The following is a 26,585-nucleotide window of genomic DNA, read 5'->3' as shown; positions in this document are numbered from 1 at the left end:
AGTTAGTTCTGGAAGTCTGTTCAATGGCCACAGCCAGATTCTGACCTACAATCTAATATATGAATAGCCCTTAATTACAGCTGTGCAGCTTCGCCAAATTCCACTACACTACTCAATAAATCAACACTTGACTCTGGCATGATAGCTCCCCCCCTTCAAGCCTTCACCTCTTTGAATTGCATTTGTTCTACTTTGCTGACATTTGAAGAATTATGGTTGGACTTGGACATGTTTGTTTTCACAGTTTTTGGCCTGTTACAGACAGCCAAAATAAAGCTGCTTCAAGTCACAGTGGAGGTATGGTGTTTCAATGATGCATGCGTCCTAAGAGTCCAGAAGTTGCACCAAAGCCACGCTCCAGCCCTAAGGTCTGGAGCGTGGCTTTGGTGTGGCTTCTGGACTCTTAGGACGCATGCATCATTGAAACACCATACCTCCACTGTGACTCGAAGCAGCTTTATTTTGGCTGTCTGTAACAGACCTTTGTTTCCCAAAGCAGCCTTGCATTTATGCACTTGTACAATGTAGTTGACCTGAAAAGAACTAGGAGTGGGAATTATGCAATTTTCCAAAAATTGTTAGACTTAACTCCTAGCATTCTTTAGTCAGCACAACCAATAGTGAGGAATTTTGGGAGATAAAGTCCAACAGCTTCCATAGGGCTGCATGATACTCAGTCATGATCTAAAACAGTCATTTTCTTAAGTATATGAGGAATCTGCTCAGCACTTTTATTATGTTGTAGGTTTATGCAAAACACACATGAAAGAGGACTCTATCCAAGTATAAGCCTTTATTTTCTGTAAAAAAAAAAAGATGACATCATGAGCATCTTGAACAAAATTGATATTATGGAAGCTGTGATGGTAATCAAGTGTTTTCAGAGCAAAGAAAATAAAATGATTTGGGGACTGATCACCTTGCAAGCCTGCAAAATAGCAAAGTTTGCTTACAATGCTACCATCTCCTCCTGTATGCCAGTCACAAAGGTGCTTTCTAATAGCTTTCCAATCTTGTAAATTGTTCAGGTGTTTATATTCTCCCTAAAATATGCAGGATCCTGCTGGGTATTGAATAACAATTTAACAGCTTGATGGATGAGTTGTTCTTCATTGTTCTCTTTCACCTCCTGTAGACACAAGGACATTTAAAGCCAATATATGGAGGGCCTCCTCTCCTCAGTCTGGCTGCCCTGGTTTTAAAAGCTTACACTATATTGATCTCTGGTCTAAACTTATTCTTTTCAGAAGAGATTTGCAATGAGGTATTCAGTCAAATGTGATTCCTTTAAAACTCTGCAGAAGCTATTTTGGGGACCAGAATGCTGAAAATTTTACTTTTCTACTGATGTTTCCTCTGGAATGTGAAAGTGTCCTTCCTTTCCTTCTATATTCCTTGATATACAAATGTTGAACTCTCCTACCCATCAGTTCCTAACCACTGTTGACTGCAAATGTTACAAATAATGAAAAATCTCATCTACTGATAATGAATAATTAAGATTCAGCACAAGGAAAAAATCAACTCTTGGGACACTTTCAGATTGGTATAAAGAAGAGTGAGTTCTTCAGATATAGCTCTGTTGGATTTGTGGGATTTGCCAGTTGTTGCCAACCTCACATTGATTCATTCAGTTTACTTATTTATGTATTGTTTATTATACCCCACTCTTCAGCCACAGAGGCTCTCAGAGTGGTTTACAGATTGCTAATTTGACATTTCCCTGCCCTCAAGCTTACTATCTAAAAAGACATGACACAAAAGAAGAAGGGGATGGCAGTGGGGAAAGGGGATCAAGTCCAGCAGATACAGTCTATTCTTCTCTCAGGACTTTTTCACACGAGGAAAATCGGAAAGTTAAACTGGTCACAATGCAGGGTCATCCAGGGTATTAGGGACAATTTCGCAATTGCTTTTCAGACGACATTGTGCACAAGCCAGTCAAAATCCAGATAAAAAGTGAGGTGAATCGGGGAATAAGCATTTTTGCAAAAATACCATGTTTTCATCTCCAGTTCATTCATGAATTTGTTCTCTTCACGTAATTGCTGCAGTCTGAAAACCATGTCCCCAATTCTCCCTGTTCCCAGATTTCCCAGGATACCTTGCTGTGCCAAGGAGAGGAGGCAGTTTTGTTCTTAAAGGGATATGCGCGTGCACGCACACACACATCTCTTTCCCTTGTGCGGTTGCTCTCCTTCCTCTTGCAGCCTCTGAAAGGGAAGAGCTGGTGAGAGAAGGCAGAGAGAGAGGACATTTTGGAATTCCTGCTGTACAGAAGGGAGAAATGGAGACTGTGTTCTGGAAAAGGAGGGAATTTGGAGTTTCAGCCCTCACTGAAATCAGGCAGGTTTATGGACCAGCCCCAACCTCTTTCTCTCTAGTGTGTGTGTAGTTTTATAGGACTTGCAAAGGGAAATCTCAGCCTGCCTTCCCTGAAATAGCTTCTGGGGCAAAGAAGATTTTTCTCCCCATTTCCCTTCCCTCTCTGGATCATGTGGTGTATGCACCTGTGGAAATGACAGTTTGGCGAACGAACAAAAAGTTATTTCCAAGCTAGCAACAAGATTTGTCCTCATCTGTCTGAAACCCAAATTCACTTTCGATCCACTTTCTTGCCTAAGTAATGTGCTTTTAACCCCTTGTTGTGCTCTCTGTGAGATAAGCATTAGTGAATTTGCTTGTTTTTTCGGGATGCCAACACTTTAACTATTGTTGGGATGGAAGCACGTAGGTCACCGTGTGAAAATGTACTCTGTTCTTTTGGCAGGCTTTTTTAGCATATTTCTTGGATCTTCACTAGTGCTCTTCCAAAGTTGTTTTTTGTTTTTTGTTTTTTTAAAAAACTGGAATGTAATTTACTGAGTTGGTCCTATATTTTGAAAGGCAAATATTCTCCCTCTGATCCCCCCCCCCCCCCCCGAGTTATAGTGATACATTGCAAAGGTGCTGTTTCACATGATGACTCTTTTTTAAAAGCTTTTAAAACAAAGAACAATTCTTTGTTATTGTTCAGCTAAATCTTGGAATTAAAAAGAAACTCACTTGATGGTGGGAATAAAACTTTTCACATGGAGTGAGAAATGCCACAAAATAGCCAGGGACAACAGACTTTTTTTTTTATATATATTCTAAAAACAACAACCCAAAACTACAGGAACAAGTATTGCAATCTCCCAACACATTTACCTTATCTGGAGGAATCCTTGAATATCAAGGAAATGGCAGTAAAAAGCAAATGGGTTCTAACTTGAAAGAAGAATAAAAAACCAGGAATTTTATCATTCTTTTGGGTGGTGCAATACTACTGATCTCCAAAAGGGTTTCTAATAATTACATTACAGCCCTGATGTTGCAGTTTTATGCTGCAGTTTACGGTATTATTGAAAATCCAGTCTATTTACAGTTAGATAAATAGGAAGATCTGAATAAGATGAAGAAGGATAAATGGATGATGAGACACAGGGAAAGTAGGTTCCTCTGTAAGTCAGCTGGGCAAAGAGGTAGATTATCAGATCACAATAGTTACTATTTTGGGACAGAGCTACAGCCAAAGCACTCCAGAAAAGCATCCCATCTGTCATTAAGCTTGGCTAAGCTATTTCTTTGTATGTCTGTTTCTCACTTTCAAAATGCCACCTTTAAAGGTTCTGATGCACAGTCATCAATGTCAGGGATTTGCAAACCCAAAGAGGGACTTCCAAAGCCACAGCAGCATACCATATCCAAACCATAAAAGCGTCTTATTTACAGCACAGAGAGTATCCAAGCATCAAGAAAACAAATGCAAATTCATGTACTTTATACAAAACTGGTACTTTGCTTGATCTCTTTTTTCAAACCATGTTACCTTATGTCCCCAATACACATGATGTAAGAGAGGCTGTAACTGACAACAGCAACATCAAACAGAGTGAATGATGCAATCTAGTTTGAGAAGTGAGGGACTGAAATTGGAATAAAACTTTTTGCCATATATGTCTTAAGTGTGAGACAGAGCATGGGCTTCTATGGCCCTGGACAGAAGGGCCTTTTAGCACGTAATGAATATGTGCTAGGGTTGCCTCGGGGCGTCACTTACAGATGCCCTGCAAACCTAGTACGTATTCCATACATCAAAATGGCGGCACCCTGTACACATGGGCACCACCATTTTGATGCGACAGGCACTTAGCATCTGCATGTCGCGGCCCACTTGTGATGTCACAAGTGCACCATTGGTGCACTCAGGCATCACAAGTGCACCAGAAAAAGAACCTGCTTTTTGCGGGTTCTTTTTGCTGCATGAGGGAACCGCGCAGTTTGTCCGCTGTGGCTCCCTCGTGCAGCAAAACAAGGCGCCGGCAGACCACCCTTTTTGGGTGGTCTGTACCCCGCCTATGTTACCATAGGCCCGTTACAAACTGGCATAAAGTATGCGCTCCGCGCATACTAGGGTTAGAAAGGGGCGTCCCTTCCAGACGGGATGCCACCATTGTGGATGGGATGCTACCATTAGGCCACTGCCATGCTGTGCTAGGGTTAGGGACCATTCCTAACCCTAGAATCAGCGGCGGCACACCACTTTGGGACCGCCTGTCCCGGGCTATTACTTCCTTTACAATCTTAAACCTTCACTATCCAATTTCCATGCCTGTTTCAGGGCCTGTACAGACAGGCCAGAATAAAGCTGCTTCAGGTCCTTTTGGAGGTATGCTGTTTAAATGACATGTGCATCTTAAGCTGCGCTCCAGTCTGTATGGGCTCTCAGCTAGCTTTGGATAGTATGTCTGAATGACTATGTGTTTGGTTGCACTCCTGCATGTTTCTAAATAAAAATCTTCTAATTCACCTAAACCTAGAATCTTCCTAAATTAGTTTTGGTGTAAATAGGTTGAAATTGTCCTCTTGCAAAATTCCTTGAGCTAAACAATTCCCCCAAATATTTAAAAGAGAAGCTGACACAGTTGGTGGAGACCTCCAGCCCCCCTCACCTTTTTGGGTAACAACTGCCTGAGACAGACAGGCCGAAAGGGGAGTGGCGGCAGCGATACTAGGGTTAGGGACCACGCACCAACCCCACAGTCCCTAACCCTCCCGTCCACACAGGGGCCGCCATATTTACGTAAGCAACTTGCAGTGTCCGCACGTTGCTGCGTGTTGCTTATGTCATGAGTGTGCCATTGCCAACGGCTCTAAACGAACCCGATTCTTTTTACTCCGCCCGGTGGCTCTAAAAGAACCCAGTTCTTTTTACTCTGGAGGGATGCCGTGTGGAGGGAAATAGGCCACCGGCAGGCCGCCCTTTTCGGGTGGTCTGTCCCAGGCCAACGTCTGTGGCTTCCTTCATTGAGTCTATCTTTCTGGTATATAGTCCTCTTCTCTTTCTACTGTCATCCACCTTTCCTAGCATTATTGTCTTTTCTAGTGAGTCATCGAAAACCTCAGGGACTTGGAACTATTACTAAAGAAGATCAAGAAAGAAAGTGCAAAGGCAGGCTTGTTGCTGAACATAAAGAAAACAAAATAATGACCACAGAGGACCTACATAAATTCAAATTAGACAATGTGGAAATTTAAATAGTTAAAGAATTCTTGTACTTTGAATCTAACATAATTTAGAACAGAGACTGCAATCAAGAGATAAAAAAGGACTACAAATGGGATAGGCAGCCATGAAAGAGTTAGAGAAGATCCTAATGAGTAACGATATACAAGTGAGCACTAAAGGTCGAATCATCCAAGCCATAGTATTGGACAGTGAAAAAAGTGGATTAAAAAATCAACTCATTTGAGATGTGGTGCTGAGGATACCATGGGTATCCAAAAAGATGAATAGATCAAGCCTGAAATACCTCTAGAAGCCAAGATGATCAAATTGAGGCTGTCATACTTTGGCCACAACATGAGAAGGCATGACTCATTAGAAAAGATAATAATGCTGGGAAAGGTTGAGGGTAGAAGAAAGAGAGGAAGACCACATACTAGATGCCTGTATTCAATTAGGGTGCTCATTGACATGAGCCTGCAAAACTTAAGCAGAGCAGTAGAAGACAGGAAGTCTTGGAGATATTTCATCCACAGGATCACCATGAGTTGACTCAATGGCAGTTAACAACAAGAGCAACATGCCTTCTCATGATGTGGCTGAAGTAAGACAGCCTTACTTTAGTCATCTTGGCTTCCAGGGAGAATTCATGTATCCTTAGTACTCTTCTCCAGTACCTCATCTTGAATAAATTGATTTTCTTTCCATCAGCTGTCCTCACTGTCCAGTTCTCACAACAGTACATGAGAAATACTATGGCTTGGATGGTTCTAATTTTACGGTTCAGTTTTATATCTTTGCCCTTATGGAGCCTGTCTAGTTCTTTCATAGCTGTCTTTCCTATTCCTAGTCTTCTTTTGATTTCTTGACTGCAAACTCCCTTCTAATTAGTGACTGATCCAAGGTATAGGAACTCTTTAACTATTTCAATTTCCTTGTTTTCTAGATTGAATTTATGTAAATCTTCCATGGTCATTATTTTTGTTTTTGTAACAATACCTGAGGATATACTGCAGGATGTAAATTGTGACTTCCACTCTATAAGGCATCACTTTTGTTTGTAAAATACATGACTATATGAAATACTTCTTTATACAGGACTGTGGCAGACCTGCACCTAAAGAGACCTGTTTCCTGACATTGACACCCCCCCCCCCCCCCCCAAATTCAGTATAAGAGCTTGGAAAAGTTATTTCTGGCCATGCTGGCTGATGGCTCCTGGGAGCTTTAGTCCCCCCAAAAACAAAAACAAACAAACAAAAAACAAACAAACAAACAAACAAAAAAGGCTTCTAAGCTTTTTGTAAAATATTTTAAAACTGTACCCCAGTTTGTTTGTTTTTACAGTCATGTTAATGGCAAACAAAAGCATTTAACTCTTTCTTTTGTTTTTGTTTTTTAAATTTATTTGTAGGGTTGCCATATGCTTTCTACAGAAGTTGAAGAAAAGTGTGAAAAAATAAGTGAGAGATTGTTTCACCTGGAAGATCAGCTTCAGAGAACAACCTGCACCTGTGATGAAGACCTTATTGATATCCTTTTTGTTTGGTGCTACAGCTAAAGAACTGGTTTTTGCTGGCATAATTCTAACTGTGTGAATTCTGTTTATGAAAACTATGTGATGGGACTGAGGTTATCAGATTGAAAATTGGAGATGATTCCTGTATGTTTATTGGTTGCGAGAATGTGGGAAGTTCAGCAGAAAGTTGCAAGCAACACCTGCCCTTCTTCTACTCAACCGTTAAAGATACACAAGCTGTCTTAAGTTTTTTTCACTCTGGCAATTCCTATCTGGAACCTCAGAGAGTTAAGATCTAAAGCATCAGGAAGGTCACCAAAATGTCCTTACCTTTCAGGCTGTAATACAGCAAGAGTAGGGGGTGTATGGCCCTCCATATGTTGTAGTAGAGCATTGTTTTCTAACAACCTAAACCAGTAAAAGATTAACCATTCAACAATAATGAATTGGGACTGACCAGTTCTTTAGTGAGAGCCTAGTGAAAAGTCCACCAAAATTTTAAAACTAGACTTTGCTGTCATGGAGTTCTGCAGATGTTTGGGACTGTATCCTTTATCAGCCACAATCAGCCTAGCCAGTGATGATGGAAATAGACTTTATAGTTCAAAACACCAGCAGGGCTTCCACTGCTGAGGATTTAACTTCATTTATCATAATTAAATTCAGGTTAGGGTTTGTGATGTGGCAACAAAAGGTGGAGCCCAAAGGAAGACTGATGCCAGAGGTTTACCCTCTGTGGATGCATCTGACCATACTCTTTGGATCAAATTAATTCATGTGTGCATCAGGTTCCAGCAAAACATGCAGTATTCTGAGTTTTACTCTGTATAAAATTTCTGTAAGAGGTTATTGATTTCTCAAAAAAGATGCTGTGTGAGCTCTGTGTCCCATTCAGTCTACAAAACTATTCCAATAACACCTTCCCTTGCCTCCCCACCCCCTGCAAAGCTCTTCCTATCGGCATCTCATATTCACCAGTAAAACTGCCTACCAGCCTTGACAGCAAAGTGAGATGTCTGTGTTGTGATACAGTGTAAATAACAGGTGAATTATGCTGCTCCCTTTGTGCCCTCCTTATAACCTTCCCAGAGGCATATAGGCAGCACTGGTTGGAAACGGAGTGAGACACGTGACATTCCTAAGGTCATAAAGGCATTGTTTACAATGGTATACAAAACAGAGGTTTAGTCTGAGCCCTAAACATCACGTCACTATGCTTCTCCAGTATCCATTTTGACAAGTGACTTTCCCAAGGCAAACTTCACTGGAAGGCAGAGAAAAAGCAAACACTCCCCAACTCATCCTGATTTCACTTAATATTTATCTCAAATTGTCAACTCTTTCTGACGTTCCAAAAGTAAGTCAGGAATATCTCCTCTTTTGTTTCAGCTAGCCTGCCCAGACATTTCCAGAAATGCAGAAAGAAATGGCACAATTCTAGTCCAATGCACTATTATTCTGCTGTATCTAGTTGGTTAATCCTTAGAAAGCAAGTAAGGCTTTATACTGTGTAGCTCCAGTCTAGTCAGCAGCCAGCCTGCCTCCAACAGGCTGCTAGGCTCCTCTGTCTAAGAACTGTAATTCTTTGGCTTCCCATATAGGGAAATACAAAAAGGAAGGCCGAGGAAGTTTTTTGTGCTGTAATACTTTGGACGCATCATGAGAAGGCATAAGTCACTGGAAAAACCAATAATACTAGGAAAGGTGGAGGGAAGTAGAAAGAGAAGAAGGCCACATGCTAGATGTTCTCTTAAAATGTTCCTTTTAAGATAACTGTTTGCAGTGTAACACGTGTTATTTCTGTTTATCTACAGATAAGAACCACTGGCCTGTGCTATGTAGATCAGAATTTGGCATGATTGCTTTTTGGATTATTTATTTATTATTTATTAAAATATTTATACCTCACCCTATATTAACAATATCAGGGCATTTTACAAAAAACATGAAAACAAGTTACACAGTTAAAAAATAATTAAATTGACTTAAACATATTAAACTTCAGTAAAAAGTTAAAAATTGATTTTTTTAAAGTTTCAAAATTATGTATACCACATTTGGGATGAATTAATGAAGCCCAAAAACTTTGATGAAAAGCCAAGGTTTGACATGGCACCTAAATGCTATGAGTTTTGGAACCAGTCAGGCCCCCAAGTAAAGAGCATTCTATAACTTGGGTACCATGGCTGAGAAGGCCCTCTCCCATGTTCCAACACAAAGTATTGACCTCACTGATGGGACATGGAAGAGGCACACCCAACAGAAGAGAGCAGGCACATATGGGGACAGGCACTCCTTGAAGTCTCAAGCCATTTAGTGTTTGGGACATGCACCTTGAATTCAGACTGGAAATGTATTGGCAGCCAATGCAATTCTTTTAAGATATGATATGCTGTCTATAAGGTATTCCTGAAGCCGGCATGGCGTAGTGGTTTAAATGTTGGACTGTGACTCTGGAGACCAGAGTTCGATTTCCAGCTTGGCCATGAAACTCACTAGGTGACCTTGGGCAAGTCAAATGATCTCAGCCTCAGATGAAGGCAATGGCAACCCCCTCTGAACAAATCTTGGCAAGAAAACCCCATGATAGGGGTATCCATAAGTCAGAATTGACTTGAAGGCACATAACAACAACAATGGTATTCCAGTCAGCAGTCAAGCACATTTTGCACTAGGTGCAACTTCTGAGTCTTCTTCAAGACTCAGCCCCACGTAGTGCATGATCTCCAGAATCTTCAATTTGTTATGGTCACTGCCTGTGCTTGCTAGGGGATTCTGAGAGTTACAGTCCAAAAAGTATGTAAATGGATCTTGTAAATCTTTGAGACTAACTGAAAGAATACTTTACATACTGATTTTCCAGACTAACACAGCTATGTCTTTGAGTACAAAAAGTAACTGTTCCAAGCTTTGCTGTAGGCTGCACCACTATTTGGACTAGGCTGAAGCAAAATTTCTACATTGTAAGAGTGTGTTTTCTGCCAGGCATCCACTTTAGAGCTAGATGACTGAATGGGCATCATAGCATATTCATAGACGGACAAAACCTTGGAGAATAGCCAGTGAACCATTTATCTAGCACTTGCCAAAACCAAGAGGAGACTTATCATTGACTTGAACCAAAATTAGGTCAGACTGAACAGATGTTGTCTAAGACTTTTGTTGGAATGTGCCACTGTAAAATACATCTGAGCCTCTTGCCTGCTATTTGTGTCACATGCTAAGACAGGATAAAATGCAGAATAGATTCTTTGTAATGTAAACATTACATTCAGTTTTGGCTTGCAGAAGCATGAGAACAAGAAAACAAACCCTCCAATGAGATTGGTCTAATCTAAGATGTAATGTTGATAATGTATCTGCTATAAAAGACATCTAAAATCACACTTTACATGCTTAGCTGAACATATGGATACAGGGGAGCAGGAACACGAATACTAAATCTTTTCCTGACCACCATGCATTAGGAGAATGTAGATCTTCCATGTGTATAGTTCTCTCCATGGCATACTACATTTCAAGGTCTCTCAATCATGTAGTATGTTTGCTATGCACAAACAGTTGCACATGGGCTAAAACTATATACACATTTAAATGTATGGGAGGAGAGAAAGTTGGTGCATGTTATCCCACTCCTTCCTCTTTAGAGTAGTCCAATGAATGAGTGGAAAATGCTATAGATACCACATATCCAGATATAAGAACTGACAAAAGTAGCCTATTTAACCAAATTGATATCACAATACTTAAACAAGCAATGAGCAGCTACCCAGGTCCAATTGTTTCATGCCATAGACAATACATTTTTAAAGCAGGAAATAAATCAGGTGTTACTTCCAGTTTGCTTTCAGCTTGTAGAAAGGCTAAAACAGTTGGGGTGGAACAGAACACAGCCAAAGAACAAACTGGAGCATGGCCAGAGGAGAGTGACCAAAATGGTGAAAGATCTGAAAATCATGCCCAATGAAGAGCGACTTAGGGAGTTGGGTCTGTTTAGCCTAAGAAGAGATGGTTAAGGGGTGACTTGATAGCTTGTTTAAATATTTGAAGGGGTGTTATATTGAAGATGGAGCAAGCTTGTTTTCTGCTGCTGCTCCAGATATGATTGATTTAATTGATTCAAACTACAGGGATTCCACTTCAACATTAGGAAGAATGTCCTGATGATAAGAGCTGTTTGACAGTGGAACGTGCTGCCTCAGAGAGTGGTGAGGTCTGCTTTGGAGGGTTTTAAACAGACGCTGGATGGCCATCTGTCCGGAGTGCTTTGCTTGTGTATTCCTTCATGGCAGGAGGTGGCACTGGATGGCCCCTGTGGCCAATTCCAACTCTATAATGATATGAAATTGCTCTCATAGCCCACACCCTAGAGCAGTGGTTCCCAACCTTTCTAATGCCGTGACCCTTTAATACAGTTCCTCATGTTGTGGTGACCCCCAACCATAAAATTATTTTTGTTGCTACTTCATAACTTTAATTTTGCTACTGTTATGAATCATATTTTCATTGTTACAAATTGAACATTAGTAAAGCATAGTGATTAATCACAAAAACAGCCTCAGAGGATGGCAATGGCCAGCCCCCTCTGAAGAAACCTGTCCAGAAAGTCCCAGGATAGAGGGGCAGAGGGGTAGTGGTTCAAACTGAAACTGGAACTCTTTGGCTGTGCTGTCTCTCTTCCTTTTTGCAGAGCTCTATGTTCCTGAGAGAGGAAGGAAATGGGATGTTGTGGGCAGTGGCTAAGCAACTGAGGGGCCTGGAGGTGGCTGCTGCTTTAACAGGCTTAGCTTGGCGGCCCTTTGTTTGGGAAGTGGTGCTATGAGGGGGGGTCCCTGGTGACCCCTGTGAAACTGTCATTTGACCCCCAAAAGGGTCCTGACCCCAGGTTGGGAACCACTCCCCTAGAGAGTGTGGGTATATTTTGAATAAAGCAAAAAATCGGGAGGTAGGGTAGGACTTCAAATAGTCTTGGAGAGGCTGCATGCAGCTTGCATTTTCTCCACCCTTGCCATAAACAGTTACCCAGGAGCCATTGTCTCATCAGTGTTGCTTACCTCTAAGGAAGCATACAGAGGGCTGTAGTGCTAGTGAATTATCCTCTGCAGCCATATCAGATGAAGCATTATCTTGGCAACATATTTTCTTTTTAAAACATTCAGCGATTACTTCTCATGGCACATTGCCTTGCATTTTTACTGTGGAGGCCCTGTAGTGCAAACAGCCTTGGCAGTATAGCCATTTGGTTGTGTTCCAGCTGAAATCCCTTGAATGGAGAAACAGAAATCAGTAAAAGACTGCAGAAGCCAACTGGAACGTAAGGCTTGCTGAATCTTCATGTATCTACCTGTCAGGCTCACATAAATGGAAAAGTGCGAAATCAAAAAGGGAGGGGAATCACTGTTGCTCTTTTCTTCCAGAATTGTTTGGCAGGTAATTGATGTCCACAAGCAAGGGGGAGGGTAAACTGCTTAAATTAGATGCAGACAGAAATGTAAACCTTGTTATGAAAGACAAGATGAAGAGAAAAGAGAAAGTGGAGAAGAGTGTTGTCAGAAAAGTGAGCAACAAAAGGCAATTTTAATTTCTAATCAAATCCTGTTTGACACATTCATCAGATTCACAGCTTGAGTAGGTTAATTTTTAAAAGTTAACTTGTTTTAGTTAAGTTGTCTTACTTGTTTGTTATTTAGTTATTTATTGTTTGTTATTTATTGTTATTTAGTAAGACAAAGTTAACTTGTCTTACTTGTTTGTTATTTTTTATAATGAAGAAGAAGGGTCCCCCAGCTTGGGAGGACACCTATGGAGGCTAGGAGCCTCCTCACTCAGGCTCTCCTCAGCTTTGTGGGGGCTTACTGGGAAGGAAATGCCTTCCCCCAAATCCTCCTGAGGCAGGAATGCTGGACCTGAGGCTCTTGCTCATGAGGAGCCCTATTGGGTTGCAAGTGGGTGCCTCTTTCCACTTTGGAAAACCCCGAAGCTCCCAACTGTAATAAAAGGGCCTTAGGCTGCCTAAGCACCTCCGAAAAAAATTAAAGGGAGGAACGTTAAGAAATACAACTCCCTCTCTCTTTATGTACCTATTCAAGCCCTCAACTTTTTTCTCTTCAAATTCCCCACAGAGCCATCCTTCTCTCCCTCTCATTGCAAATAATAATAATAATAATAATAATAATAATAATAAATATTTGAGTGTGTAAAACTTTATTTCTTAAAAAAGAAGAAAGTTAAACTGGGTTTTTTGGAGAGGGAGGGGAAAAGAAAGGAAAGGAAAGAGGAGAAGGGATATGCAGAAAGGGAGGCTGGCGAAAACATTTTGGGAGTGGAAAGGAAAAAGAGAAAGAGAGAAAAAACCAGAAACCCTGAATGTGGTTTCTGCATCCAGCCTTGTTTCCTTTTTTGAGACAGAAAATGTCTGGCTGGCTGGCTGCTGCATATTGGGGTGGTTTGAAGAAGAAGGGGGATTAGACGTCACTGTGACGTCTAATCGTTTGATTGACGGCTTTAAAAAAACGGTTCCAGAAAGGCAATGAGAATGGGGAACAAAAAAAACCCGCATCAAAATAATGGAGAAATATCAATGGGAACGAGAACATGGGTCAAGGAAAACCAAATCCATCTGCTCCCTTTTGTAATGGGAACAATGGACCTGATTTGAATACGACTCAGAAACTTGATCCAATCCAAACTTTCAGCGATATATGTCACTTTACATGCCATGGGGGAATGGGGCCAATAAGTTTCAGCATTTAACAATCTAGCTCCTTTAAAATCTGGGCTAAAAATGGGGGTCGGAATTAATGGTAGACCTCTCCAGCTGGTTACAACAGAATGAAATCCCAGTTTACACAGTTGCTGCACTGAAACAATGCAAGTATTGGAACCCAGTGTATTTACTTTTTGCATTTTTACACCCTAGCCTTCTTTTGAGAAGCTCACAGCACCTGACATGGGCCTCCTAGGCAGTCTTCTATCCTGGCACCATGATAACATCACATCATCCTCTGCCATTCCTTGGCCAACCAAATCGCATCTACAAATTTCTGCAAGGTGTACACAAAGCACAGCAGACCAAATAGTTCTGGTTAAGCACAATTTCCTTTTGTTCCTGATGGAATGAACAAATGCAGGAGAGGCATTGGACTGTGTAGAACTGTTACCATGGGTAACAAGGTCTGTTCCACATCTGTTTGTGTTGTTTATGTAAGTCTTATAAATTGGTTCAGATGTTATTGCCACTTGAACTCCTTGACTGTGCAGTGTAACATAGAAGAAGGGAAGATAAGCTTCCATGAGCACAGGTTTCCTATTTCAGAGCACAACCTGGCCTTCGAAACTGATCTGTAAAGTGCCATCTGCCAATGGTACATTGTTCACACCATGACTTGCATGAACAATTACATGTGCAGAACATCTGGGTGAAATAATGTCAGAATTGACTCTCAACAAGAGCAGTTGCTTGCTCTTTCAAGTGATGCCACATAAACGGTGCTAGCAACATTTCTAGTAGCACCTAAATTAATTCTCAGGTATTTTCATTGCTCAGTCACCCTTTAAAGTACAGAGGGTCTGTGTCATAAAGCCAGTGTGGTGTAGTGGTAAATGTTTTGTACATTGTTTTAGAATATCCAGGTTCAAATGTCTTCTGGGCTGTGAAACTCATAGTGCCACTCTGGATCTGTCACTTTCTCTCAGACCAACCGACTTCACAGGTCTATTGTAAAGATTATGTGGGAAGGGGAGCTAGGCATGCTCCTTGAGCTCATTGGAATAAAGGTGGGTTATAAATGTAACTAATAGATGATAACAGATAAATAGGCACAAAGTTAGTGACCAGAAGAAAGAGAGAAAAACAAAGCAAAATGAGGTGAAGGAAAGAAAAGCTAGTGATCAGAAGAATTATCTTCCAGAAATGTGTTACATATGGCTAGATGTACATTAATTTAATGTTTTGAAGACAACAGCCATCGTGTCTTTAAAGAAAAAAAAGAATGAGAGATTAAAAGGTTCCTTCTGAGAGATTTAACTTCCTGGTGCTGTCAAGCAAGCATTTCTGCCAATATTTAAACACACATTGTGGCTTTGATTAATAATTGAACATCTATTAAAAGAAATAAATCCCAGATGCCATTGTTTTTCATTATACATTTCAATGGCACAGGATATGGGAAGCAGCCAGCCTGTGAGGAGGAGACGAATAACACACAACACAAATGAAGCCAGAAGCCAGCACTAATGCTTAGCACTGAATATTTACACAGTCCCACTAGGGATTTTTATTTAATATTGTAGCTTCTCAAAGCAAATATTAAGCAGCAGGTTTTGCATTTGATGGATGGATGGGAAAGCAAACAACCAGATTAAAGCTTCAATCCTATACCCACTTACCTAGGTCTAAGATGCAGTAAACTCAATGGGATTGACTTCTGAGCAGACATGTAAAGGATTGTGCTATAATGGTGAAACTTGGATGTATCTCTGCATCTGATAAATTTGTTGAACAGGAGGTACCACAGTGAAGCAAGCCCACAAAAGAATAGGTTTCTGTTAATCAGCAGCAAGCATATGAAAATAATCTGAATTGTTAATTGGAAGAACCAGAGACAAGAGGTGATGCATTGCTGGTGTCTGAGGAGTTGATGAGAGGTGTTACTTTACTGACAGGAAAGCTGGAGCATTCCCAATAAAATTAAATGGATTTTATATTGCAATTTCACAGGCATTTGGGAGCCTTAATTAGCAGTTATGATTTTGACAGACAATCTGACTGCCTGTAATAGTTTCTCTGTGATAAAATGTGTTTTTGTTGTTGTTGCAAGAAATGGTCTGGCTGTTTTAATTCTGCAGGCATAAAGTGCTCATTCCTTATCCATACCCTGCTAAAAACAAGCCTCTGTGATTGACTTTGAAGCTTTTGGTAACAGTCAATTTGAAATTCCAATGGAAACATAAGCAACCAAGACAGACATTTCTCCTAATTTCTCGTGAGATGTTCTTCCACACTATTCCCTGAATATGGGCCAGGCACCACAGTTGGCATTTCTTTGGCACTTGGCTGAAGCGGAAGCCAAAGAGGAAGCCCACTGCTAATAACAAAGCATGGGAAAGTTACCTTTTGGGACTTCTTTTTGCATTGGAAGAAATGGGTTACAGTGCTTGGAAGCTTATGCTGAAATGAATTGATTAGTCTTAGATACTACAAGATTAAATTTTCCTTTCCTTTTTTTGGTGTGTCACCTTCAGAATCTCCCAGCCAGCATGGCCAGAAATGTAATATTCCATCCTACCCTTGAATTCTTGATGGTTCTTCACATTGTCATAGCCTATTGATCTGTTTTTCAAGTGAGCAAAAGGAAGGAACACTTATCTTGCCCCATCTTGGGAAAGTTAAAGGGTAGTGGCATGACCAATTAAGATGAAAGTAAGGGTGCATCTGCACTGCAAAAATATTATAGTTTGACACCACTTTAACTGCTGTGGTTCCATCCTATGTAATCCTAGTTTTTATAGCTAGTTGTGGCACCAGAGCTCTCTGACAGAAAAGGCTAAATATCTCACAAAGCTACAAATCCTAGAGTTCCATAGAACTGAGCCATGGCAGTTAAAATTGTGTCAAATGGCATCATTTCTGCAGTGCAAATGCAGTTGAAGTGTCTTGGCTAAGGACCTTGAACCAACAATAAATTCAGTGTATTATTCAATCTCATAGAGAGAATCTCTGTAAATAGTGTTTAGAATGCAATTCTATCTCCCTTAGCTGGGAATAAGCCTCACTAAACTCAGTGAGACTGTACTTCTGCATAGCGAGTAAATCCAATGCTTATTTCACTTTCACATGCAAGAATGAATCATTTCAAATACTTTCTCCCCCTGGGCAAAATTACAAGAATTTTTGCAACTTTTCACTGGCTTTTTCAGGAATTTCAGGAATTGGGGTGGTGGTTATTTTGGAAGAAAACCTGGACTTTTCAGTGCAAAATACAAAAATATTTTCTGCAGAAATCATGGATTTTTGTGCAGTACATGTTATTTTCAGAAACACTGTTTTGAGAGCAAAACAGTTTTTCTTTTAAAAAAGGGCCTGAAATAGAAAAAAAGCTTCCAGCTGTTCACCATATTCTTAATAGTGTGTTGTGATGTGTTGAGACTCCCTTTCTCCTTAGGGACAATAAAAGCTGTATCTTTTAAAGCCCTCTACTTCCAATAAATGTTACAATGAAGTTTTTATGCACATCATATATGAATTTGTTTCCCTCCCATTTAATTGATAACATACAAAGGTTAGATATGTAAAGTTGCTGTCTTTCTTTCTTGCATACACTCCAACTGTCCCAATTTGGCAGGGACAGTCCAGATCATTCCTCTATTGTCCCATTTTTTAAATCTGTTTTTGAAATGTCCTATCTCTTTCTCTTCCTCCCACTTTACCCCTTTGTCCTCAGTTCTCATTGCTGCAACCTGAATTCAAAGTGCAAAATTCATAGCAATGAATTAACCCATGGGAGAGGAGGGGAGCGGAGGGATCAGACGTTTGCCCTTCCTGGCAGGCTCAGGCAAAAGCAAACTGTGACAGCCTCTTCTAGCTTGTGTGTCCTTCCTCATTAATAACTTTTGCCATCTTGACCATACTCAGATGTTGTTTGGTTTCTACCTGTGTCTTGGTTTTTATCTGAAATGTTGGTGTGTATGTTTTTGCTATTGTTTTTTCCTTTGTTTCTTTGTAGCAAGTACCCCTCTCCCTCCCTCCCTCCCTCTCTCTCTCTCTTGTAATCATTTTTTCAGATAACATGAACCCAAGAGATGTAGCATGTAATCTCAGAATGAATATCAACAATAATTAGACCTCAGGAGGTACTCCGTGTTCATAGACTGCATAAAGGTCTTCTCTTGCCACTTGTGATTTCAGACAAACTTCATGATTAAACTGCTGCTGTGTGTGTCTGGGGGAGTCCCTGGTTCAGTGCCATACTCATCTTGCTATCTCTGAGATGTCATGAAAGGTCCATTTATTTGTACTTTGATGCTTTAAGAGCTCAGCACTAGCATTTTTTCAGCATTTTCTCTTCATGTTGACTGCAAATTGAAAGGCTGTCTTAAAAAGAGAGCAAAATTTCACTTAATTTATAATATGTAGACAAAGATATTAGTTTCCCTTAAAGTAAAAAAAGGAGGAAGAGTGAAACATCACAGCAAATGTATGCAAATTATGAAGGGGAAAAAATCTTGAGGAATCTTTAATAGAAGCTGCCAAAAGGCTTTTCAAATTGGTATGTGTGACAGTCTGGCACTGAAGATATTTGCATAACTTTCCCATGATTCTTTATTGTTACTGATTCCCCCTAAAGAAAAGGGTTTTTTTTTGTAATCCCCTTCATAACCTAACGATGTCTTTTCATCTTGACATTGTTCTTGGGTAAGGCAGCATTTCCTAATGGATCAGGAGCTGGAAGAAAGGTAAAAATTGAAAACAGCATCAGTGACTGCTCGTACTTTGCCCTCGACGTGCGTAGGGGCTTTTAAAAGATTTCATTCCCAACCAAGACAATGTTATTTTTCTCTTGAAGTCGAGGCTCACATTATTATGATCATCTATGTTTGAAGTGCAAAATAATGATTATTTGACTGTTCCCAGTTTAAACTAACTGGGGGAGCTTTTAGGCCTCCAATGTAAAATCAGTTTGTTTCATAATGAAATTTCCTGGTATTCAGGGAAGTTATTTTTCACATATTGATCCAAATGTAGAAATGAGGCTGCCAACAGTGTAACTCTTCTTTCCAAGGAAGAGTTTCCAAGGAAGGCTCCTGCTTGGTGGGAAAATACTTTATATTTAAGCGGATGTATTTAAGATCCGAGGATAAGCTCTTTTCCCCTTCTGTGAATAAAAGGAATGGCCTTCCCTTTCATGATATGAGGGGACCTATCTGTGCAGGGTGGGGTGAATCACAGTTTATTCTGGCCTCAGATAGATATGAGGTCACTCAGAGAGGAGACCTTCTCTTATGTTAGTGGGAATTACTATCCATGACCTCAAAGTTTGGCATGGTGATGGGGGGGGGGGCACAATCTTTATTTTCATTTATATTCCTCTCAAGCTGAGATCTAAGATCATACCCTCAGAAGAATGACTGAAGTATTCTCTTTGCATCACACTGGGATTTACAACAGCCAGTCACTTACATATTCACATACACACATACATTGCTCATTTCATACCCCTCTAGCAAAAATGCTACATAAAGCTGTTTGTTGCCTACAGACTCAAGAAGACAGGAGGGGGGAGAAGCAAGTGTGAAATACGTATTAATATTTAATCCAAGCAATTTGCATGAACTTGATGCTGCAATTAGTTAGCAGTGCCCATCTGTTGTGCATAGCACATGACGACTTATTAAATAACTTGGAGAGGGGAAAGGAGCTGCCAATTACCTTTCAATTTATTCCTTAATAAAGCATATACAATCTCTACAGAGAGAGATCCAGATGGTGAAGGAAACTCTCCAGGCCATGTTGGTGCAACTCCAGCCACCTAAGGAAGCAGAAGAAGATGCTGGTGCAGACTTCCTCCATGACAGCTGGTGTCTGGGAAAGCAATGCTTAGAGGAATAATGAGGAGGAAAGTAGAGGGGAGAAGATAAATTCACAGGGGTGGCTTTCAGGAACTGTCTTAGCAGGCCTCAAGATTCCCTCCATCACTGCATAGCTGATAACTAAATCAATTACGAAGTGTGTGGGTGGGTCGGGTGCAGACTGGAGGTATTGCCTGACAAACATTGTGGTTTTTTCATTAATTGGCCCAGATTTAGAAAACAATGTAAGAACAGAGTAGCCTTCCCACCCACTCTTCCCTGTGTCAGTTCCAAGCCTTTGAAATGATGCCTTAGAATGCAATATTTGCAACAAAGCTAGACAATCTTCTTGGGAACTCGTTGGACTGGTTTTCCCCATACCTGACACAATTTGACATGGATGTCAGTGGATTTAGGAGTGAGAAGAGCTGGTCCAATCAAACCAGAGAGTCTTCTCTGTTACAAGCAGTAAAGTACTTCTAGCCTTGATTCCATGATAGTTACCCTCAAATACCCAAAAAGGCCCACAGTATTTTGCTGCCTATAGAATAATAGCAGATGGCACAACGTGACCTTCCCCAGGTCACTGTGTTTAGTACCTCAAAGATAAGTCATGTTATTTTTGGCAGGTGCATAGAAAATCACACATGTTCCTCTTCCCTTCAGTGGCAGTAAAAATACAATGTTTACAAGTAGCTAACAATTCCTGCTTTTTCATGATACCCTGTATATGCCCCTATACCTGCCTTACTGAGAAGAATATCACATGATGGATTTATAGCACAATTTTAAAAAATATATCATTTTTATTGATTTTAGAACAAACCCTCTACACACTCAGCATTAGAAACAGAGAGGGAAAAAGGGAAGAAACCATATAGAAAAATAACAATATACATGTATGCAAATATACACACATATAACTGAAAACTAATAAGATTAGAAATTACGTTAAACAAAAGTCTAAACTAAAATCATTAACACAAATTGACTAATATACTAAACTAAAACTAAAACACAAAAGGACTTTGATCTGTTATTCCAAACTGTAATGAAAAGCAAAAACCCAAAGAAAAGATATATTGATCTACCATTAAAGTTCTAAATAGCAGTAAATAAACTTACTAAGTTACTAATAACCAACCTCAAATTTTTTGCATCAGTAGAATTGTTATTGTTCAGAAAGTCCATAATTGGTCTCCAAACTTTCAAAAAATCAACAATTGGCTTATCCTTTAGATCCCACATTAATTTGGCAATTTGGGCCATCTCATCCATTATTCTGTCATCAGTGTTTTCATCCTTTTCCATGTGTGTGCCACTCTTAACATACAGTCGGTCCTCCTTACCCACAATTTTTTTTATCCACGGATTCAAACATCCATGGTTTGAAAATATTCCAAAAAAGTATAAATTTCAAATAGTAAACCCCGATTTTCCATTTTATATAAGGAACATCATTTTACTATGCCCTTGTATTTAATGGGATTTGAACATCCACGCATTTTGTTATCCATGGGGGATCCTGGAACCAAACCCCAGTGGATAACAAGGGCCCACCGTATATCCAAGAAATAATCCATAGTCACTATCCAACTCTTTACCCATAATACCCAACAAAAGCATTTTTAGTGTCATTGCAAACTGTATCTTCATTTTTTTTTAATTACCAAGTAGGACCAGTAACCTTTTACTTTCTTATATATCCATCACATATGGAAAAAAGTGCCTTTCTTGACAGCTCTTAACATTGATATGAAGCATTCGTAAAATCTTTGATAGTTTATTTGTAGGTAAATGCCACCTGTACATCATCTTATAGATACTTTCTTTTAAATTACAACATAACATAATTTTTTATATCTTTGGTACACTTTTTTTGTCATGTCTTCATTTGAACATTGTGTCCAAGATGTGTTGCCCATTTTATCATATAATCTTCTACTGGTTCATCTTCTGTCTCTAATTTCAAAAGATATTTATACACTTTTTTCATTACATGATCATCATCTTTGCACATTCCTGAATAAAACTCATTTTGTTTGCCCTCTAAGGTTGGATCTCTCTTATCTTGGTTAAATCTCTCCATGAGTTTCCTATAAAGAAACCAATTAAGATCTTTGCCTTTAAGTAGCATTTCCCTTGAGTTAAGCTCCCAACCGTTTTATTCCAAAAACAAAAACAAAACAAACCATCATACAATAATGGATTTGTAGCACAATTGCACTGTTTTAGTTCTGTCTTTAACCATTCCTTCATGGCTCTCTCATCCTTGTACTGTAGTCAGATTACTATAGAATGAAATCTTTTCCTTGTCAAGAAAAATCTGTTTATGGCTCCAATAATGCTACTTCCAACCATGACTTCTGGTGCAAATGTGTCATATTCCTGCAGTTCTGATATTAGTGGGTCAGGTGATCCTGTGTGGATGTGGTCCCCCCCACTTCTTCTCTATTCCTGAGAAGAGTGAAGTCACTCCACTTCTGGTATTTGAGCAATCATGGTTCATAGGAGAAACCACTCCGTTTTTTAAAAATTCTGTTCCCCATTAGGTTTTTATGTGCATTTTTTTCTTTTTTGGTGCAACTGTGCAATTGCACTAGCACATGGATAAAATCAGTTCCAGTCAAATTTGTGCCATTGTGGCATCCCAGAAATTTTTTAAAAAAGTAAAATGCACATGAGCTATGTGAACCAGATACCAGCAATCCCATTCAGGAAGGTAGAACAAGGAAAGCAGTGCAGATGGATAATTGTGGAGCACTAAGGGATCAGTTCCATAATGACATGTTTCCACTTGCAGAAGCAACACTGTTGGTGTGAGACAACAGTCTAGTGTGTTATTGTCCTGAGCCACTTTCCTGTGCTTAATAGCACAGCTAGCCGTGTTAATCCGACACACTTGGAGACAGACCTTTTGTTTAGGGAAGACGTGTGCAAGGTCTGGAGATTGTCTTTGCTCTGACCCAGACTTTGGTGGGCTATACACACCTTTCACACCCATTCAGCCCCTGGGAAAAAATGATATACAAAATGGCAAATCAGGACATAAGAAATGTAAATTATGGGTGCCGTTTGTAAATGTAATTTGAAAATATGATGAATGAATATTTAATTTGGTCAATGACCAGGTAAAATAAAATAAACAAAATATAGTATTAAATATAAAATACTTACAATAAATAGGATAATGATTTACACCTTTTAAAATTAATGGTATTTTAATATGTTATCTAGTTCAGTTGTGTTTTACCTTTACCATCAGGATTTTTATAGAGTTGCTAAATTGGATTTTGGAGCAGGAGAAGACACCATAAAGCTCCATCAAGTGGGACAAAGGTACCTCAACTTTCGACTTAATTCTGTCCCTTTGCAACATGGCTATTGCTTTGCTAGTGCAGACTGAGGGTGAGAAGACATGCAGGAGCACTCAGTTGTCTTCTCAAAGGATTATAGTTACAGGAATTCTGGCCTGAATCCATTATGGAAACCCAGTGTTATTCATTTAATTTTTGGCCTTGTAAGGCTCCAAAGTTGTGTAAGGTCATACCAGCACTTCCTCAGAATGCTGTTCCTAAGCAAGGATATATGTGATCATTCTAGCTAGCAGGATGCCAATGCATTCTTAATGTACAAGAAAGACCTTAAAAGTGGATAAAATGCATTCCTTCTCTCCCAACTATGTTTAAGAAAGGAAAGGGGAGAGAAAGAACCCAGGAAGTTGAAGCTGAAGCGAATAACCAAATTTTGCTAAATGAAATTAGGGCTGCACATACCCATTGGCATTCTATATAACTGTGATAATTAACATCAAAGGATGGCTTAATCGCTTTTAACTTATTTTCATTTAGTGTTGCAAAGTGAGAGAAAATGCTTGTTAACTCTAGGAGCAAAATTATTTAAAGTAATTACCAATGATTTAAAAAAAACCCATCACTTGAAACTTCTGATGATGTGTAGTGTATCTATGAATGCTTCAATGCATTTTTAAAAATTATTTTTATAAGGACATAGTGGTATTCTTCTGTAGTTTTATGCAATGGTATATTTGGGGAAAGGGGGGAATGGAAAGGATAATATTGAACTGGGGCTTTTTAAAGCATCTGACTCAGACCAAGATTTATATACTTGTAATCTGCTTTGTTTTTCCAAGATAAAAACAAGAATTCTGCAGTGCCCTTAAAACAGAATCAGCGGATCAATGAGCTGGCAGTGATCAAAATGCCAACTAGCCTTTAAAAAGCTGATCCTTCCTTCCTGAATGATAAAGACATAGCCAAGATATTACATGTCATGGTTATTTTCTGCCATCCATAGGTCAGTCCAAAAGGTGATACCTTTACAGCAGGATTTAGGAACCTGTGGGCCTTTGGATGATTCTGAAATTCCCATTACCCCAGTCATCAGCCATGTTGGCTGAGGCAAATGGAAGATGGTGTTCAAAAACATCTAGAAATCCCCTTGTTTCCCATCCTTCGTTTAATGACAAATTGGAAATCTTATCCCCTTCATAATATAACCAGGTGGCTTCTGCTTGCTACTACTTATCTTAACTGGGTGTCATCATGCAGGCTAGCGGTAGGCAAAGTGTACCCCTGATATTGCATGTAGCTTCCCAAGAATGTGTTTTGTGACCCTCAACAGAATGCCCAAACTAATATTGTTTTGGCCTAACCGAACTTAAATTGCTGCTCTTGGAAACCTCCAAATGCAAAAAAAATCTTTTAAACAAATGTCATGGTTTCCCTGTATGCTTGAACATTAAAAATTAGCCATTATTGAGGACCAGAAGTAAACTTCCATACATGAATATATTTTTTTTGTTTTAATTTCCAGTAACCCATGTGGCCCCCTAGAAGGTCCTTGGGCATAAAGGTGTCCCCTTCATGAATCTGTTGCCTAACCCAGATGCAGACAGACCTGCTTGGTTGCATGGCATGGTCACATCATTTCCTTCACCGCATGATTCCTGGTTGGCTGTGATCCCATAGCAAAGCCCATTAAGATTCCAACAAAGGCACAGAAAGCAAAATAGGCATGGACAAAGTGAAAGTCTGTGGATAGTAGAGCTTTGGATGAGATCTAGCCATGAACATGTCTCCCCAATCCAAAAACTGAACACCACAAAAGCTCAGTACAACACAAATTTGCTATTTTTCCTTTCTGATCATCTTAAAACATTACATTGTTATTTTTGTATATTATTATGTAAAAGGATGAGAATGGAGGGGGTATATAAATACAGCTGGCCCTTTTTATACACAGATTTTTTTATACACGGATTCAAGTATACACGGTTTGAAAATGTTCAAAAAAGTATAAATTTCAAATATCAAACCATTTTTTATAAAGGACACCATTTTGCTGTGTCATTATATTTAATGGGACCTGAGCATACATGGATTTTATTATACATGGGGGATCTTGGAACCAAACCCCAGGATAGAACAAAGGTCCACTGTAATTTTCCACCAGGGGTGGGAATTGTGAAACTCTCAAGGGCCCCATTCACACTACACAATTCTAGCATGATTACTTCACTTTCACTGCCTTGGTTGCATTCTGTGGAATCCTGGGGTTTGTAGTTTGGTAAGGTACTAGAACTGTCTGGCTAAAGATTCTAAATGTACCCCCTCAACCGTATATCCCAGGATTCCATAGGAAAGAACCATGACAGTTAAATTGGAATCATACCACTATAGTGTGAATGGGCCCCAGCTGTTTTTGGACTGCAGTTTCCAGCAGTCCTAGCCCACACAGTCAGTTATGAAGTATGTGTAATAGAGCTGCAGTTTAATAACACTGGATGAAACACAGGATTCTCACTACTACTTTTTTTTTTAAAAAAAATAATCTTTCTCTTTGCAGAGTAAAATTCACCACTCAGAACCCCCTCTTATATTATCTTTTTGAGTGCAGTTCAGATACAAGCAAAACATTAAAGTGGTTGTGGAGATGGGTAGATCCTCTATAATTAAAGCCCACAAGGAGGCAAAATTTGCTGTTATGAATTTAAACTTGGGTAGCATCAGCCCATCAATTTCAACGGTTGCACAGAAATCCATCTATTGTAGTGGGGGAGTGGAGGGGTGTGGGATATTCCCATTCCAAATAAGAGATTTTTCTTCATTTTTCAAATTTTTAGCATTGTAGTAACTTTGGTTGAGCCATTAGAAATAGAATTTCTAATTTTCCAAAGAAAAGAAGCAGGCAATGTTACCAAGGGAATGTAGACACAAAAAATATAAAATTTCTAGATGTGACACTCTCTACAATGCTAGAAATTTGGGGACTAAAGGGAATTTTCATTGTAGGACAGAATTCTTATTTGAAGGCAGCTGCACCCTTGAATCCAGGATAAGCCTTGTCCCACTGATAAAAAAATTACTTGAACACAATCCTGGGTGGTTTGTTGTCATGATGAACCTCACAATTCATTTCCAGAGTCAGCTCTCATGAAAATGCTTGCACTGGAGTAGCACTTTGCAAAATGGACTGTTGCTTAGTGAGTGATTCACTCTGAGTTGGAAATATTCCCACCTGCACTCAACATTCCTTTATATATCATTTTTAATGGGATATATATAATTTTTAATGAGATCACAGTTAATCTCTAGACTTTTAATATATATGGAAAACATCCAAAACTGAAAGAGTTTTCAGACTCACTTAGTCTTTAAATCATTTGTTGAAACAGATTATTTATAGTGGTAGTTCATAATTTATTTGAATCCCTTGTCTTTTACTTTTAATCTTATTCTGAGGAAGGGGTTGTGATCACTTATATTTATGACCCTTTCAAAGTTTGCTTCACAAATATGGGACACATGTTCCTGCAGTATTAACTGCTTCTTTGTGAGTCATAGAGGTGACAAAGGTTTGTTGTTGCCTCCTTTTTTAAATCTGTAGTTTAAATCTGGCACTAAATTTCTACCTCAAAAGATCGATTGGGAATAGATGCCAGGAAGCTGT

General features: G+C 39.5%; 1 protein-coding gene across 1 annotated transcript in view; it reads left to right on the top strand.

Annotated features, from left to right (window-relative positions):
* DISC1 (DISC1 scaffold protein) overlaps positions 1-7,088 on the top strand; it is a 196,470-nt gene extending 189,382 nt beyond the window's left edge. The window contains exon 12 of the mRNA XM_089529454.1: positions 6,942-7,088. Coding sequence (XP_089385580.1) covers positions 6,942-7,088 — 147 coding nt within the window. The remainder of the gene's footprint in view (positions 1-6,941) is intronic.
* Positions 7,089-26,585: the final 19,497 nt, after the last annotated feature.

Source organism: Sceloporus occidentalis, unplaced genomic scaffold (assembly GCF_023333645.1).
Source record: "Sceloporus occidentalis isolate IW3139 unplaced genomic scaffold, rSceOcc1.0.p SCAF_6, whole genome shotgun sequence".
NCBI lineage: Eukaryota > Metazoa > Chordata > Lepidosauria > Squamata > Phrynosomatidae > Sceloporus > Sceloporus occidentalis.
Note: the sequence above shows the minus strand (reverse complement) of the source record. Positions and strands in the feature narration are given on the sequence as shown.